The following is a 17,767-nucleotide window of genomic DNA, read 5'->3' as shown; positions in this document are numbered from 1 at the left end:
AAAACAACAGGCTATTTTAATGTTTCCACTTAAGGCTGAATTCAAATGCACCTCACTGTTTTTTAGCAGTTATGGATAAACCTTACAGTGACTAAAACAAGTACTAAGAAATGTGAGAGGAATTGCTCTTACAGTATAAATGACCCTTCAGAGATTTAGCACCCACATTTTCAGATGCTCCTTAGATTTACAAAACTTCACAGAGCTCTAGCCCAGTGCTTTACTGTCAAGCCCGGCAGCATTAGTATTTCGGATCACTCTCACTGCTTTGTGCATCATTGGTCAGCCACTGCAAACAACTGTGGAGCTGAAACTGCACTGGAGCGTTTAGCAACTAAAGAGGCAGATTGTATTCCTCGGGTGGAGACCAAAGCCAGATCTGAAAATATGGGTTATTTGCTTACATTTGTTAGGGGCCATGTACAGTTTGAGAGTTTTGCATATAATTGCTTTTTTGCACTGCATTTCTTTTGAATCACACTGGAGAAATATTTGTGTTCTTAATCATTTTTATGGCACTGAATGTGATTTTGTGATATAGATAGACAGAAGAGTTTGATTCTTATACGGCTTTCTTATCAGGCGTGCTCTTCCTGGATTAATAACAGAACTCTGAGGCATCATTCCACCCCGACAGGAAAAGAAACTAGTGATTACATGCTGTAATTTTCTTTTTTCTCAATGCTGTGAGACTGATCCCTCGTAGTGTTGAATTGACCCACTGCTCTGCCATGAAAACTAGAACAAAAAATAAATAAACAATGTGAGAGGCTGTATTTTGCTCCCACTCAACACGCATCAGTGGTTGTGTGAAAAATGCCCAATCAGTATTCATATGCTGAGGGGTGCTCAGGCTCCCAGATATCTCGGGAGAGAAGCTGGAATGAGAGGAAGGATGGTACCGAATACCTAACACATATCACTCCCCTCCCTCACTTTAATCAAACATTAAGCCTTTAAACTGTACACTCGCCGCCCGTGGAAAAGACCCTGCTGCAGGTTTTTGATCTCTGAGATGGGTTGTGTTTTGGAGTGATAAGACAGATGTTTGCGTGGCTGTTAACAGCTCTCAGGCTGCCAAGTGGGTTTGGTGCTACATCACATTGCATTTCAGTTCATTTTATTTCACAGTCCCTCCAGCTCCAGACGAAGGCACCTGGCCAAAACAATTACACAGTAATAACTTAGAGCACCTGAGTCTTATATGCAGTGCGAATACTAAAAGGCTGACACTAAGTGTGTGTACGGGGGATGGGTGTGTGTGTGTTCATTTATTCCAGGGAGCTTTGACATGCAGTTTGACCTCCAACTGGGGGTGGGGACTCTAGTCGTGGCCAAGCCCCTTGATGCGGAGGTGCAGTCTGTGTACAACATGACGGTACAGGTGACAGATGGGACCAACTTTGCCACAGCACAGGTACACAGAGTTTTGATTTGTTATGCACTGGCGCTGCCTCTCATACGCCCCAGACCCACATCAAATTAAATTATTGTTCCCTCTTTTCACGGGGAACTGTTTACGCTCAGCTTCGCTTCCTCTGCTTGCGCTCGGTTTTTCTGAAATTATCTCATACTGACTATGAAATGTGCTTTTGTTGCCCTGCTTTGACATTCCCTGTGCTCCTGCTGTCGGGGCTCCCCTACTGGGTATATCTTGTAAGGGAAATCCTTGATATCAGAGAATTAATGGGATTACTCTAAACAAATAAAGGTCAAGATACAAAAAGAACGTCATGCCTCTTGGAGAACGCTCGCTCTGGCTTACCAGTCTGCCATTAATAGGGCCTTGTCTTAATGCAAATAGTGTTCAGTTGTGTCTGAGCCTTGCATTTACTCTATAATTGGATTGAGGATTGTCAGTTACCGAAGCTAATTCGACTCCAAGTCTCCTATCGCTGTTTGCCACTACGCTGACTATGCAGATTTCCCCTTTCCTATCTCTTCATCATTCAGGTGTTCATTCGAATACAGGACAGCAACGACAACCCTCCAGTTTTTTCTCTACCAGCTTATGATGTCAGCGTATCTGAGGACATACCAGTTGACATGGAGCTGCTGCGGGTCAGAGCATCGGACATTGATGAGCGTGCCCGTTTGAGCTTCTCCATCTATGGCAGCGTAGACCCGGCCAGTATGAGGCTGTTTAGGGTCAATCCTGGCACAGGAGTCGTCTACACCGCAGACAGGCTCGACTATGAAGCCCGGACACAGCACATCCTCACTATTATGGTGGGAAAGGAAGCATGGATGACAATCTGTTCGTGTGTGTGTGTGTGTGTGTGTGAGCTTGGATGTTACTGTGAGTCTCTATGCGCCACTGTGCTATCCAATAAATTATGTCCGTTTTGGCAACTGTGTCTGCCTCACTTAATTTTTGCTGATTTTGTTCTTTTATCACCTCGTACAGCTCTATCCATATTCATCTCTCGTTTGCTGCTGTAGGTCAAGGATCAGGAGTTTCCATTTAACCGTGACCTGGCTCGTATCCTGGTGGCAGTGGAAGATTCCAATGATAACATTCCCTACTTCACCAGCACCGTATACGATGCTACGGCCTACGAGACTTTTTCTCTAGGCACGTCTGTAGTGCAGGTGACGGCCCTAGACAAAGACAATGGGATTAATGGGCAGCTCACCTATACTATAGAAGCAGGTACGGTCCAATGTGCAAGAAGATTATTCTCATTTTGATTTGTATCTGTGCTTGTGTTTTAAACAATGTAGTGACCTGTGATTTCTTTTTGTATCCTCCTTTAATAGTGTCTGTAACCTTTCTGCTACTTTCAGGTAACACCGGTGGTGTGTTTGGCATTGATAATACCACAGGCCTTATCTTCATTGCCAAGGAAATGGACCTCACTTCTTTAGGCTTTTACACCCTCAGTGTGCGCGTCACAGACAGTGGATTTCCCCCATTAATGGCCACCGCTTCAGTTCGCATTTCCTTGATCCTCTCAGACTTCTCCAAACCGAAATTCTCTCAGGAGTATCAGGCTGAGGTAAAAAAATAAATAAATAAATAAAGTTAGAGATAAATTACTGTCTGAAGGGAGAAGGCTGGAGAGGGTGGGAGAGATAGGAGGAATAAAGACAGCTTGAAGGCGGTATGTGTGTATAGAGGTTAAATGTCTAGACAGATATACAGGAGGTAAGAACAGTATTTTTCAGGAAATGGTCTATACAACTCACTCAAGTTCTGAAAATCTACCTGTATATTTCTGCTCTTTGGCTTTATAGATTATGGAGAACAGCAAAACTGGAACTTACGTGATCACTGTTAGCGCCCTCAGCCGCTCAGCACTCATTTATGACATCACCAGAGGCAACGAGGAGCGCTGCTTCTTTATTAACCACCATACCGGTGTAATCACTACACGCAAACCGCTGGACTTTGAGGTTCGTTAATGTTTTTCTTTTTTGGTTATATATTAGATGTATAGATGCTTAGCAGTCAAACAGTGGGTATGAGGGGCTTCCGTTCTGTCCCAAGTGCATTTTGTAGGTGTGCCTTTGACCCAAATATATAGTCAGTCATAAAGAATTATATTCAGCCAAAAAAAGCAACAGCAAACAAGCAGTCCTGGAACAAATGGTGTGGCCCTCAGAGCCGTAATCAGCATTACATCTAATCACTCACTGTGATTAGATGAGAAAAAAGTAACTGAGAGTGCATAAATATGCAGAGGTTCTCCAAGATGCTTCTAACAAGCTGTCATTTCAGTCACTTGTTTGAATATACCCTGAGGACAAGGTATTGTTGGAAAGGGAAAGGATGGTAACATGAAATATTTATGTGATTTAATTTCTATTTACAAAGATTTATAGCATTATTTTTAAAGCCACTGTCACGTTCTTCTTTATGCAAAAATAAAAGCTGGCTTTACATCGGATCTAAATTGAATTCGTTTTTTAAACAATTTAACTGGATTTCTTTGTTTTGCCAGCAAACAACATCTTACTTTCTGGTGGTGCGTGCCCTGAGCATGGCTGGAGTGGAAGCCAGCACCTCCGTCATCATACAAGTAGTAGATGTGAACGACAGCCCACCTGTATTCCAACAAATCAGGTATTAGTTGTATCAGTTGTTGAGTGTTAAAAAGTGATTTTCTTGACCGACCTAAGAAATATTTGACTGACATCAGCGTTACCTTTTTCTCCTAACAGGTATGTCGGCGTAGTCAGCGAGGCTGCTCCAATCAACAGTGTGGTCCTGGCAGAGGACGGTAACCCTTTGGTCATCCAGGCAACTGATAAGGATCGCAACCACAATGCCCTGTTAGTGTTCGAGATCATAGGTGAGACTGCTCGGATGTTCTTCAGCGTGGACTCTGGGACTGGATCGATCCGGTAGGTGATAATGCTGTGCAGAAGTTGAATCACTATTGATCTGATTAATTTCCTTATAAGTTGATATATAATGGGTTTGTTTAAATGATTTTTAGAACGATTGCCAGTCTGGACTATGAAACCTTCTCCGAGTTCGTCTTTCGGGTTCATGTTAGAGATAGTGGCCAGCCTCCACGGGATGCTGGCAGCCCAGCAGAGGTACTTATAAAGGTAAGCAAATAACATATGAATCAGCTTTCATTGTCTCATAAACAACTCTTGACTCACTTTGAGTTCTGCGTTATCGTAGTCATTTCTCAACATTATTTTCACTCCCTGTGTACCACGTCTTAGGTGATCAACATCAATGACTCGCCCCCTAAGTTTTCCCAGGACACTTACGAGACAATCCTCTTGTTGCCTACCTACATGGGTGTAGAGGTTCTTAAGGTTAAGGCTCTTGACCCCGATATGACCTCTGACCCCACACTTAACCCTGACAAGTCTATCACACCACAGCTGCTTTACTCTTTGGTGGATAGCAATGTGGAGTTCTTTTCTGTTGAGCCATACACTGGACTTGTGACCGTCATCAATCAGAGCCTCAATAAAGACCGTTATCGCTTCAATGTGAAGGTAGGTCTTTAGTGGACATGACATACCATTTGAAAGTCTTTTCATCATTCTGCTATCTGGACTAAGCTGGGTAAACATAATAATGATTTCCTCCAGAAGGTCAGATTCCTGGGTCAGTGCAGAGTTGTGCACATAGAGCCCAAAATTATGTGGTGACTTGTTACGGGATACATCATCTGCATGACTCAGGATTTTCTGACCCAGGATTACATCCAGAATTATTTTACTGTTTTTATTAAGAAAATAAGGGCAGTCAAATTGAGCTAAGAAAAAAAACTCCAGCATTACATTCTCTGCTATAGCTAATTCTGACTCATTTATCTTCTTTCTTTAAGGTTTGGGATGGACGTTTTTCCAGCATGACACTGGTCACGGTGCTTGTCCGAGAAGCTATAGACAGCGGAATTCTCTTCACCTTCCCAGTTTACTTTGCCTCCATCCCAGAGAACATACCCAATATCACCTTAGCGACTGTGGTGAGCACAGTTGGTCACCGCCTCAACGAGCCACTCAAGTACACTCTGCTGAACCCCGTTGGGCGCTTCAGCATTTGGCCCACTTGTGGAGCAGTGTTCACTACCGGCGTGCCTTTTGACAGAGAGGAGAAGGACAGTTATGAATTGGTGGTGGAGGTCAGCAGGGAAGATGAAATATTGAGGGTGGCTAGGGTGATCGTGCAAGTACAGGTAGGTATGGAAATCATCTGCCTGCAAGCATGCTTCTAGTTGTTGCTTTTTCTGTCCATCCTTCACACTTACAGTAATGCAGACTTGGGCGTATTGGGGCAGTCCTGTGTTTTCAATTCTTTTGGTTTAGAATGCTTTAAATACGTTTTACATTGTTGCTTGAATGTGTTTTTGTTATAGACTAATTTGGTAGGACAGTGGTGCAGTGGTCAAGAGATTGCGGTGCAGATTTTGTGTTGCTGAACAGCATTAACCCTCCTGAGCTTTAAAATGACCCCATTATGTTTTTCTTAAAATCAAATCTTCTAGGTGGAGGATGTAAACGACAACTCTCCACAGTTTGTGAACCTTCCCTACTACGCTGTAGTGCAGGTAGAAGCACAGCCAGGATCAAGTGTTTTCAGGGTCTCAGCTACTGACAAAGACTACGGTCGGAATGGACAAGTGACGTACAGCCTTAAGGAGCAGCACAGAAACTTTCAAGTAAGTAAAACATCTTCCCTTATTTTATATGGGAGGCTGTAAAATGTTATAATTGTGCAAATTCATGAGTTGGACTGATTAATGTCTATAAATCCCATGCAGGTGCACCCTGTGACAGGAGAGCTGACCTTAAAGAGAGCCTTCGAGGCAGATTTATCTAACGCAGAGTACAAACTGATCCTCGTGGCGACTGACGGTGGCTTCCCTCCTCTGTCCAGTGAGGTGGAGCTTCCTGTTAGTGTAGCAAATAAAGCTATGCCAGTATTTGACAAGCCTTTTTATGGTGTCACCGTCAAAGAGGATTTGGATGTCTCCACCTCCGTCTTGTGTATCAATGCCAGTAGTCCCGAGGGCCAGAGCGTCATCTTCACCATCACAGATGGAGACCCTTCCCTCCAGTTTGACATTGGCTTTGACACAGGAATCATCCGTGTGATTTACCCGTTAGACTATGAGACCACACAGTATTACCGTTTAACGGTGAAGGCTACCGATACACTGACCGGAGCTAAGTCGGAGGTTGATGTGGACATTGTCATGCTGGACGTGAACGATAACCCACCGCTGTTCCTGAACACTTCATACTCAGCTGTGCTCTCTGAGAACTCCATGATTGGAACGCCCGTCTTACAGGTGTGTGTGTGTGTGCGTGTGCGCACGCCTGTGTTTGCTGAGTTAGTCCAGTGTGTACTCTAACTGAATGAGTGTTTACACTTAAGAGTCACTTCAGCAGCATTGCGGATGGCTCATTTATTCATGGGAAGATGGTTTGATATTTGCCTAGAAATTTCCCAGTGGAAGTGCTTGACCTTTAATACAATAGTGCTCTTTTTTCATTCAGGAACATATTTCTGTTTACAAGATGAGAACATCATATGATTGAATTTGGATTTTTCTCACATCTTTTTAAGTCAGTCAGCAAAATACTGTAGGCCCGTGTCCCTTTTTACTAGCATTAAAGTGTAAAAGAAGCAGATTTAAGAACAGGGGCTTATAATCCCTGAGCCTTAAAATATGCTTTGCTCTTGCTCTGTGGTACTGCAGTGTTGTTTACCATGTGGGTCGTATTTAACCTGATCAAAAGCACATCTCTGCCTCAGCAGTCAAATAACAAATTTCTGGACATCCAAGAAGGGATGCCAAATGGTTTGGTATCAGTACATGAAACAGTCGCTAAGAGATGACCTAAGTTTCTGTTTATTAGCTCTGAATGGCTATAATGGGCAAAATATAAAGATAACTTTGATAAATTAAAAATCTTGGTGGTCCTCCTTGATATGAAGGTCAGCTTTTTCAACTTTAGTGAAAATTGGGGAGAAATGTTTGGTCTATAAATGTACGGCATCAGTATGGCAACCACATCAGTTAAATTAACACAAGTGACCTGTGTTAACATAAGCCTGGTGAACTGAGTTTTCCCAGGTCGTTGATGAACAAGTAGGTGATCTGACTGGCGCAGCCTGGTGAAACAGTGCGGCCTCTCATTGTTTTACAAGACAAAATAATTATTTGTTTAAGTCTAAGAAACCAAAATGCCAAAATATATTTTTGCTTATTTCAGTGACCTCTAGTGGTTATGTGCTGTGTTTTTTGTAGTTTCTCAATATCAAAATATCAGTTTCTCGATACCTATTTGTTATAGGTACAGCTGGCCTTCATATATTTGAAAATCATGCATATGTTTTAAAAGTTAACTGCACAAACTCACTTCCAACTTTGACCCAATTGTGGCATTACATTGCTCAAATCACAGATATAAAAAAACAGGGGACCAAATTTCAAAACCTTTTATATTTGTTTAAAAGAGCTGCACAGACTCCGACAGAAGTAAAAACACTTGGAGCGCTATGGCCGACTAATCAGATTTTCTGTTTGGCTTCCATATGATTGTTCCACCTCCTTCTTTAACATTATATCACAACTTTTAATATTTTTATATTTTATTACTTTATTTTTGTAAATGTAGTTGTATCTCAGCAAAATGTTCACGCTGAATGTTAAACAAATGCTTTGACAAGGTTTTACATGTCTTTCTATCCTATTCTCAGTAAAATCTGGAATGTTATATACTTTTTCAATTGGCTGCAGTGGTGGTGTTGTACCCACAGAGTATGTGTGGGGTAAGCAAATCAGCCCTTATCTTGAATAATGCATGAGGCAGGACACAATTGAATGTAACTCTCCGTGTAGGTGTTTGCCCAAGACCAGGACACAGAAAAGAACGGCGTGGTGAGTTACCAGATCCTATCTGACATCTACAACAGCACCGACTACTTCAGCGTCGACAGTAACAGCGGGCTGATATACACGGCACGTCTGCTCGACTATGAGCTCATCCAGCGCCACAACTTCATTGTCAGGGCGACGGACAGCGGAGACCCTGCCCTTAGCAGCGATGTTACTGTCTCTGTGACTGTAACTGACACCAATGACAACCCACCTAATTTCAGCCAAATGCTGTACGAGGCCTTTGTCAGCGAGCTGGCTCCCAGAGGACACTTTGTGACTTGTGTTCAGGCATCAGATGCTGACATCTGTGATGCCAGTAGGCTGAGGTAAGGAAAAAGACGCTTTGAGAACTTACCGATTCTGTGTTTTCTCTGTAGACTTGATTTACCTTTGAACCTAGATGCAAATCCTCTTTAAGAATTTTTCAGATTGTCACCTCTTGAAAAGCACAGTGCTGTGTTTTGGTTTACTAAAATCCCAGTAATCCTGGTTCAGTTTCACACGAGGCTTTATTTAGATTTTTCTCAAGCAGTTTTGGCTCAGCACCCCCTCAAGACAAGTAGACACTTGTAATTTGCAGCACCTCTTGAGCAAAATAACTTTGTAGACCCTAAGCAACACAAGCTCTCTCTTCTTCCTCCGCCTTCAGGTACAGTATTCTCTCAGGAAATGAGAAAATGACTTTTATGATGGAGCCGGATACGGGGGTGCTTCGTCTGTCTAACAAGAGGAGACAAGGCATGAAACTCTCCTATCAACTCAATGTGTCCGTGTCGGATGGAGTCTTCACCAGCACTGCTCAGGTGAGACAACTTTTGGCAGTTACGTATTCGTTCTGTCAGCTGATTTGGTCTTTTTTTAAGTCTCAGTAGTCCTTATACACAGAAAATGGGCTGACCTTTTTCACCGGCCTGTCAAAATTATTACCAACCTTCGCTGCTGCTCAGTGTAACTGCTGTTTCTCACAACTGCCAGCTCCACAGTGGGAGGTTAATGTCTCGCCATATCAGATTTACTTTGAGGATAAGCTGCCAGCTGGAAAAAATACTCACATCTGTCTCTTAGTGGTAATTACAAATGGGAGATTTGAGGGGGGGTTGGGTCATATATCACACATTTCTGTTGCAATAACACATCACCCCATTCTTAAAGTTCTTCTTCTGACATGCATGAAATATGTGTGCAGCAGTTCTTCACGGAGGTGTCAGTATCTGTGGCTCTTGTGTAATTCAAATCAGTAACTAATTGTTCACAACCCTAGTGTTCTTACTACTGCTTTGCCTTTTTGATTTGATCGTGTTTGACAAATCAGCCGGTGATGTTTGTTGGGATGGCAACAGCAACATGTCAGCAGACAGTGAGGATAATGATGATGGAGTGATGTTGCGATGGTGATTCACAGGTGATTGTACGTGTCCTGGGAGCTAACCTATACAGCCCAGTATTTAGCCAGAGGTTCTACTTGGCTGAGGTCCAGGAAAATGCACCGGAAGGGTCAAAGGTCATTCAGGTAATTTCACTTTTTTAGTGCACTGAATTAATGAATACGAAATAACACAATGAGGAATATTGATGAATTTCTGTGTGGACATACAGGTCCGCGCAACAGATGAGGACTCTGGACTGTACGGACAGATCACCTACTCGTTCATCAACGACCTGGGGAAAACTCAGTTCACCATTGATGCAGATGGGGTCATTTCCACTGTTCAGAAATTAGACCGAGAAAACCCTTTCAACAAGGACATGGTGCTAACTGTGATGGCCCTGGATGGTGGAGGTAACTGTTTCCCTAAAAAGCCATCTTCAAATCAGCTAATAGAAGTAGAGATTCTCCGATTGCAATTTTCTTGGCAAATTTCATTTTCCTGTTTTATTTCTCCGCATGACCAAATTTTCTTTCTAATAACAATAACTGAGAGCATATAAAAATAAAAATCAACTTTTCTTCAACACAAAATATTTTTAAGTTTAAAAAGTTTATCTAAGTTATTTAACTTTACAGTTTCACCCCAAACTGCTCTCGATGAAATAACTGAAAATAAAGAGCTCTGCTGCTGGAAAGAGTTATAAAAAATTGACTGAAATTGAGCTGCTGTACACCCACCTTTACTTGGCCTTCACCTAAAAAAAGCAGGTGCAATAGATTTATATAACAAAAGTTGGTTACATACATCATCATTTCCCAGCATCTTTATCATTACAGGAATTATAAATAACAGGAAATCAACCCTTTCCTCTTTTTCACTTGTCTTCACAACTTTCCTGGTAACTGCATTGATGCTTCTATTGCTCATACAATTTCCTTCATTAGCTTTTTCTTTGCGGGGCTGCCCCTGCAGTTTACTTTGGTAAACGAAATGCCATCATTCACTTTCGGGAACGTCCATACTAACCATGCGTTAGCATGTTGCGTTGAAGGTGCATAGACTTTTTTCCTGTTGTGCATCGATTCATTAATCCTAAATCGATTTTTAAATATATATAAACTATTCCAACAACCGCCAAACAGTTAAAACAACAAATGAGAGCAAGTAAACGGATACCGCAAAAAGATGTAAACAGAAACTACTGAAAGCCGATATCTCACAGGTTCCGAAGCTGCGGGTTTCCTCACTCTCCGAACAAAATACATTGAACCAGCAGCAAAAGAAGATCAAAACTACGCTTCACATTTGATAAACATTGTCATGAATTCCCTCTTGCTTTGGCAGTTTTGATGAAATCACACTTCCTGCAGAGCTCTTTCACTCTCTCAGTGTACTTCAAGAACAGTTTCCCATCTTAAATCTCTGTTTTCTGCATTATTTGCTTGCGTTTTGCACACCAGTCTACCATTGTGTTCAGCGCTGTCGCCCGCTGTTTTTTTTGTTGTTGTTGTGGGTTTTTTTTTTCAAAAATGACCTCCGACAAGAAAGCCTCATTTCTGCTGTTCGATACTGAAGAAATTTTAAAAATTTTTGCCAAATTGGAAAACACTTAAATGTCTCTAATAAAACCTCTGTAACTGTAATGTTCGTTTTTTAAACTTGTCAAGTGTTCTCTGTCTGTGAGGTGCCCACACTTGAAAAAGACCAGACTTTGAATTTCACTCAATTTATTTTGACCAGCTAGTTAGATATGTGATAGGTAGATAGATAGGTAGATGGATAGATATAGGTAGGTAGGTAGATAGGTAGGTGAAAAACCTTTTAACACAAAACATAAAGAACATTTCATTAATCATTCAGATAAATTAAATGCATTATACAGAAGACAAATGAAATAACAAAAATATATACACTTCAGTAAAGCCATTTAACATAGCTAAAGCTAAATACTTTTGTCTAAACTATCATTTAACCCAGTTTAAGTTAGAATATTTTAATATTTCTGACTGTCTGAGTCAAAATTGAATCAAATCAAATCAAATCGAATTGGGACCTTGTGAATCAGAATTAAATCAGCTATAGAAATCAGTGACAATACCCAGCGCTAATCTGTATCATTTGTGCATATTAAATGTATGTGTGTTTTTATTTTCCAGGCCGTGCATCATTTTGCACGGTACGGGTGGTTCTTGCAGATGAGAATGACAACGCCCCCCGGTTCAGAGCAGTGGAGTATCGTATGAGCATTAAAGCAAATGTTGCCAAAGGTTCTCTTGTCACTCAGATCCAGGCCACTGACCCAGATGCTGGGTCTAATGGAAGGATCACATACTCACTTTACAGTGAGGCACGCCTATCTCTGGTCGATGTTCTGGAGGTCAGTGCATGTTGCTTTTCAACTTCTTTTTGACTGCCCTTTGTAAAAAGAAAATTAATATCTATGCAACACATAAAATCACATAAAAATGCAACCACATGCAATCTGCAACAAATTGATTTAAAACTCATTAAAGCACAAACTCTGTTAGCGGTAAACTTGATTTTCAATTAAGGAATGTTTTCACATGACCCTCCGTTCCCACTTCAGGGGATTAAAAGCCATCTGTTTGCTGTAGATTATGTATTTTTAATCATCTAATCAAAATGATGTTGCATTAGGGTTGATGCTTTGGTCAATTTTGAAAATACAATTAAATTTAAATAAATGTGGGCTATAAATAAATCGAAACACCATGGGATTAAAGGAATATAGCTGCAACTTATAAACACTGTATGTCGCGGTGAAGCTTGAAGGGCATTGCGGTTCAGTTTGTGCGCATAAAACCATGACGTTCTCCTTGTATTTTATTAATGTTAATCAAAATGATATAAAAATAGCAAAAACTTTCGTGGTTTGGAATTAAACACATAACTACAAATGTCAACAGTTTAAAAAAAAAAAACTCCCAAAAGCTGATTTAAATAGCCTTGTGATTTTGCTGGTGTTCAGGTGGAGCCAGACAGTGGCTGGATGATGACTAAAAGCACAGTGGACCACCTCCAGGGCACTGTGCTGTCCTTCTTTGTCAAAGCCACAGATGGTGGTTCTCCGGCTAAGCACTCCCTGGTGTCCGCCTTCATCCACGTAGTCCCTCCAGATGCATTCGTTCCCTCGTTCAGCCAGCCTCAGTACTCCTTCACCATCCCTGAGGACACAGCGGTAGGAACCGCCCTGGGGTCTGTGTACATGGGTGCTGGACAGACCGGGTTCTTTAGTGCAATCGCAGGGGAGACGCTTGACAGCAACCAGGAGGGGACCTTCCTGGTGGAGAAGGAGACTGGTCTCATCCGTCTGGTGAAACCGCTAGACTATGAAGAGGTCAGCATCTTCCGCTTTAAAGTTGCAGCAACAACAAGACGAGACCTGATTGAGTCAGTCTCCACTGTAGATCTGGAGGTTAAGGTTGGTACCACAATGCACTGCAGAAGGATAGCATTTGCTTTCTGTTTTTCAGTTGAATAGGGAAATGTGCATATGCAATTATGGATTTTATGAAATAATTGCAGATTTATGTGATAAATTAATTAAAATAGTAAGAAGGGGGTAATTGTGCTGTCTTTTCATTTAGACTTTGTTCAGCTGAAGCAGATTTATTGTTTTATAGATTCTGGACGTCAATGACAACAAGCCGCTGTTTGAGACCAGCACCTATGTAGCCACGGTGATGGAGGGGATGCCTGTGGGGACCAGAGTGGTCCAAGTGCGTGCTCTTGATCCAGACTGGGGCTCTAATGGGCAGGTGTGTGACAGTCAGGTTAAAGTGTGAATCATATGTTTGTGATACTTTAAAACAAGCATTTTTCTAAATTCAGAGAGCTACAGGTGCTGCTATGTATCCTTTATTTGAATTGCAGGTAACCTACAGCCTCGGTCCTCTGCTCACCTACAATCTAGACTTGACAAGGGATGCCAGCTTCTTCTCCGGGCCTGTGTCTACCACTTCTGTCTTTGCCATTGACAGTAAAACAGGTTGGATCACCACAGTGAGTCAGATGGACCACGAGGCCTGCTCCAGCTACAGCTTTGAAGTAGTAGCGTCTGATCTGGCCGAGTTACTGCCTCTCTCCTCCACCACAGTGGTGACCATCACTGTGTCAGACGTCAATGACAACCCGCCACTGTTTGAGAGGGAGCTGTACCGAGGTGCCGTAAAGGAGAGCGATCCCCTCGGTGAAGTGGTGGCCGTTCTGAAAACCAAAGATCGAGATGGCACGGATCAAAACCACCTCGTCAGCTTTTGCATCACTGGTGAGGACACTGAGACAACTAACAGAATGCTGTCCCGCGCACTCTGTGCTGCAGTGACTCTTCGTCTTGCAATGAGATGAGACTGTGCTGCATCAAAATCATTTATTGGTCTAACATGGTTTCTGTTCCAAAGGTCAAGTTATAAATTAATTTGAACTGATATGCCAAAAACAGCTTTCCTTTAACTTGTATTTTTTTTTTCATTTTAATATTACAAAGTGCCCATTATACTATGAAACAAAAATGCTTTGTAGAAAACCTTAATCTACACTCATGTGAAGAAAAAAGAAGTTTTTGCACTATGACAGCTGGGACGGGCTCGTGGCTGATGGATAGAATGATCAGGCAGGTGCTTCTAATGAAATGCACTTGATGAATTGATCATTCTCTTTCACAGCCTTACCTATTACTTTATGCGTTCGCGCTTTAAAAAAAAAAAGAAAAAAATAAAGAGCATTGCTTGGCCTCTCCAGAAAAACTCTGACCTTGATAATGAGTAAGAGCACGTCCATTCACAACACACTGTGTGTTAATGATTGCGGATGATGTATTTTGTCCTTGTTTTCTGGCATTTAAAAAATACAGATCGGACGAGTGAAAGTGTCATAAAAGGTCAAACTTTTAAACTTTGAAGGGCCACGGCCGCTGCCCTACCCGTCTGGTTTACATTATGAAGATGGTTATTGATTGCACCAAAGGGTGCCTGCATCATTTTTTATGTGCGGTTGGAGAGAATCTTGTTCTCATTCATCTTGCGAATGAGTAATGACTCGCAGTTTGTTTACATTTAATACAATACATCTTCACTCCTTTCTTCACTTTTTAGTGTCAGCGCTTTAATTCTCATCTGTATGACCTCCAGGGGGAAATCCACGAGGAGTGTTTGGCCTGGCCCTTGTGCAGGGGGAGTGGAAGGTTTATGTGAGTGGTCTGCTGGATCGCGAGCAGCAGGACTGGTACCTGCTCAACATCACTGCCAGCGATGGTCTTTATGTCGCTCACACCGCAGTGGAGGTTACAGTCATGGATGCAAATGACAACAGACCCATCTGCAACCAGGTCAGGGATAAAGACAAATGGAAAGTGTGCAAAATGAAAATATGCAAAGTAAACAAACCGAGAGGAGCTTGTGGAATGTATAGAGCATTGCAGAGTAAATGGCTCTATCTGCTGTTTGTCTCCATATTCCAGTTAATTTTCTGTCTATAAACAGAGAGAATGCATTGCTTGTGACCATGCATGCAGTCATGTATGCTTGTTATTGAAAAGGTAAGTTAGGGCATTGTGTTTGTGGACTGAATGGGGAAAACAAAAGCTGTTTATCAAAGAAGGAATTTTTAATCATTTTAAGTCTCATTTAAATTATTTTCTTTTTCAATCCCAATGAGAGCGTCAAGATTAGTGGAGATTCCCAGTTCCCCCAATGATGAACTTTCTTTTGGGTAATCTTAACGCTGGCTTAGCTCTGAAAATTCAGCTGCGTTGAATAATGTTCAAATCTGCATATTCATGACTTAGTAAAGAAAAGTCTGTGGCTTCACGAGTAAAACTGGATTTGCTCACTTCAAATATTGATACTTTGTTCTAAAGTGCATCGAAGTTCTAACTCGCTGCAAATGAATTCAGCCAAATTGTCTTTGTTTTATATTTCAGGCCAAGTGTTGTAATTTATGTATAAACTGACTTTTCCATAGTGCTTTTATGGAGTGCATAATGCAGTCTTAATCTAATAACGTACTAAACCGATGAATGGTTCTCTTTGAATTACACAAGTTTGAGAATTTACACAAATAAAAGACAGTAATCATGATAAAGCCAATTAAGTTGAGTCCCTTGTGCTATTTCCTACCTTCCAACGCCAACATTCACCCTACATTTAGAGTTAGCCTCAAAAAGACAATCTAGGAGAGGAAAATCTTTATGAAATGAGAGAATAATTGGACTGTGAAGTCTTCTGGGGACTCTCCTTTAATTTAGTAAAATTCTGCAGTTCTTCAGTTTCACATAATTAGTTGAGAAACTTTCTTTTTCCCTCAAAACTCTAAACTCCTTGAAATGCTCCCTTGTTCTCCTCTGATAGTCTTTTTTTCCCTTCTCGCATGAGCCAACACTATAACTACAAAGTGATTAGTCTGACGTTACATGGCGACAGCAGCAACTGGATCAAAATGACACTCACATTGCCACAGAATGAACTCTAACTGCTGTTTGGGCATCTTTTCTAATGTTTTTTTTTTTCATAGGAAGAGTAGTAGTAGTAGTAATAGTAATGGCGTTTTTCTAGTAGTAACGATTTCAAACTCTTAGCTGGTGCTTGCTCCTTTCTTGTTTTTTTTTTGTCAAGTGATTAATCAGGCTATAAATATTAGAAAATCCCCAATTTAATGCTTTGAATTTTTATTTTGTTCAACAAACAAAAATGCAAAGATGATATAAAACAAATTCTTGGCATTTTTCAAACCTTTGACTAGTTACTAGGTGTTTCACCTTTATATATTTTAAATCTGAAGGTTAGAAGATTCAGCAGAGCCAACAGAGCAGGGTGGGGTGTGCTAAATTGCCATTGCCGCTGCTGGTCCGTGTTTGATGAAATTGTGAGGCCACTAAGCTCCATTTCTCCAGTCAGTCACTGGCAGAAATGGACACCGGGTGATAAAACGGAACTTAGCTGACCCTGTTCTATTAGCTGGAATAATGGATCAAGTGCCCAGTAGTTGGATGTCTTTTTAATGTATTAGACAGATGCATTTTTTAACTAGAATGGTTAGTGTTACTATTACTGTGCACTTTAATTTCTGCATATGCTTTTGTGTTATCACAGGCCGTGTATAGCACCTCTTTTCCTGAGGACATTCCCATTAACAAGGGCATTCTAAGAGTGGGTGCAACAGATGCTGACTCAGGCTCCAGTGCTGAGATCCAGTATTCACTGTTTGGCATTGGGGTTGAAGATTTCTACATGGATGCAAACACCGGTACATTTAAATATTTAATTTCAAGGGCTTGTAGCAAAAACAAACAAACAAAATCTCTTTTTATACCTCCCCATTTATGCCCTTAGGTGAGTTGCGTACAGCCATTGTGATGGACCGGGAATTGGCCCCCAGCTACAAACTCATCGCCCAGGCAACTGACGGGGGAGGCCTGTTCTGTCGCTCTGATATTTTTCTCAAAGTGTTAGATGTGAATGACAATGCCCCCCTCTTCTCATCCACTCATTACCTGGCGAGCGTGTACGAGAATGCTTCGCCTAAGGCTTTGCTCACCCGTCTACAAGCCAGCGACCCAGATGAAGGTAAGCTGCTGTTAGATAAGTAATGTCAGGCAGTGATGATGAATTCAGAAAGTTTTAAGCTTTAAATTATTTTAAAAATAATGTACTGTTTGAGTGTCCGAGCAAGATTATGAGCCAAGATGTAATATATTGTGAACAGTTAGTATGAATGTGTTTTTTCCAGGTCTCAACCGTACAGTGCTGTATTCTCTGGTGGACTCAGTGAATGGGTTCTTCTCCATCGACCCGGTAACTGGAGTAGTAGTTCTGGAGAAGTCTTTGGACAGAGAGAGCCAGGACTCCTATCGTGTTCGTGTGGAGGCCACTGATCGAGCTGGACAACAGGGGGCGCTCTCCTCACAGGTTGGTGGGTAGTCCAAGTGACCCAGATTCAGTATTGATTGTGTCTACAATCAATGTTAAGTCTACCAAACATTACTGTAGGAAATATTTACGCCTGATGCTCCTAATACAA

The 17,767-nt window shown here is 41.5% G+C and overlaps 1 protein-coding gene across 1 annotated transcript in view; it reads left to right on the top strand.

Moving 5' to 3' along the window:
* The window catches only part of LOC120734386 (protocadherin Fat 3), a 70,160-nt gene that overhangs the window by 26,319 nt on the left and 26,074 nt on the right, over nt 1-17,767 (top strand). Inside the window, exons 11-34 of the mRNA XM_040033188.1 lie at nt 1,281-1,417; nt 1,954-2,229; nt 2,443-2,653; nt 2,788-2,999; nt 3,238-3,396; nt 3,945-4,066; nt 4,165-4,347; nt 4,443-4,557; nt 4,681-4,962; nt 5,298-5,648; nt 5,958-6,131; nt 6,234-6,764; nt 8,322-8,686; nt 9,010-9,163; nt 9,763-9,870; nt 9,957-10,140; nt 11,887-12,107; nt 12,720-13,172; nt 13,375-13,509; nt 13,625-14,018; nt 14,881-15,077; nt 16,840-16,993; nt 17,080-17,313; nt 17,477-17,655. Of these exons, the coding sequence (XP_039889122.1) occupies nt 1,281-1,417; nt 1,954-2,229; nt 2,443-2,653; nt 2,788-2,999; nt 3,238-3,396; nt 3,945-4,066; nt 4,165-4,347; nt 4,443-4,557; nt 4,681-4,962; nt 5,298-5,648; nt 5,958-6,131; nt 6,234-6,764; nt 8,322-8,686; nt 9,010-9,163; nt 9,763-9,870; nt 9,957-10,140; nt 11,887-12,107; nt 12,720-13,172; nt 13,375-13,509; nt 13,625-14,018; nt 14,881-15,077; nt 16,840-16,993; nt 17,080-17,313; nt 17,477-17,655 (5,531 nt within the window). The remainder of the gene's footprint in view (nt 1-1,280; nt 1,418-1,953; nt 2,230-2,442; nt 2,654-2,787; nt 3,000-3,237; nt 3,397-3,944; nt 4,067-4,164; nt 4,348-4,442; nt 4,558-4,680; nt 4,963-5,297; nt 5,649-5,957; nt 6,132-6,233; nt 6,765-8,321; nt 8,687-9,009; nt 9,164-9,762; nt 9,871-9,956; nt 10,141-11,886; nt 12,108-12,719; nt 13,173-13,374; nt 13,510-13,624; nt 14,019-14,880; nt 15,078-16,839; nt 16,994-17,079; nt 17,314-17,476; nt 17,656-17,767) is intronic.

The sequence above is a fragment of the Simochromis diagramma genome, unplaced genomic scaffold, assembly GCF_900408965.1.
Source record: "Simochromis diagramma unplaced genomic scaffold, fSimDia1.1 OVJJ01000216.1, whole genome shotgun sequence".
Lineage (NCBI taxonomy): Eukaryota > Metazoa > Chordata > Actinopteri > Cichliformes > Cichlidae > Simochromis > Simochromis diagramma.
This window is presented reverse-complemented; position numbering and strand designations above follow the sequence as displayed.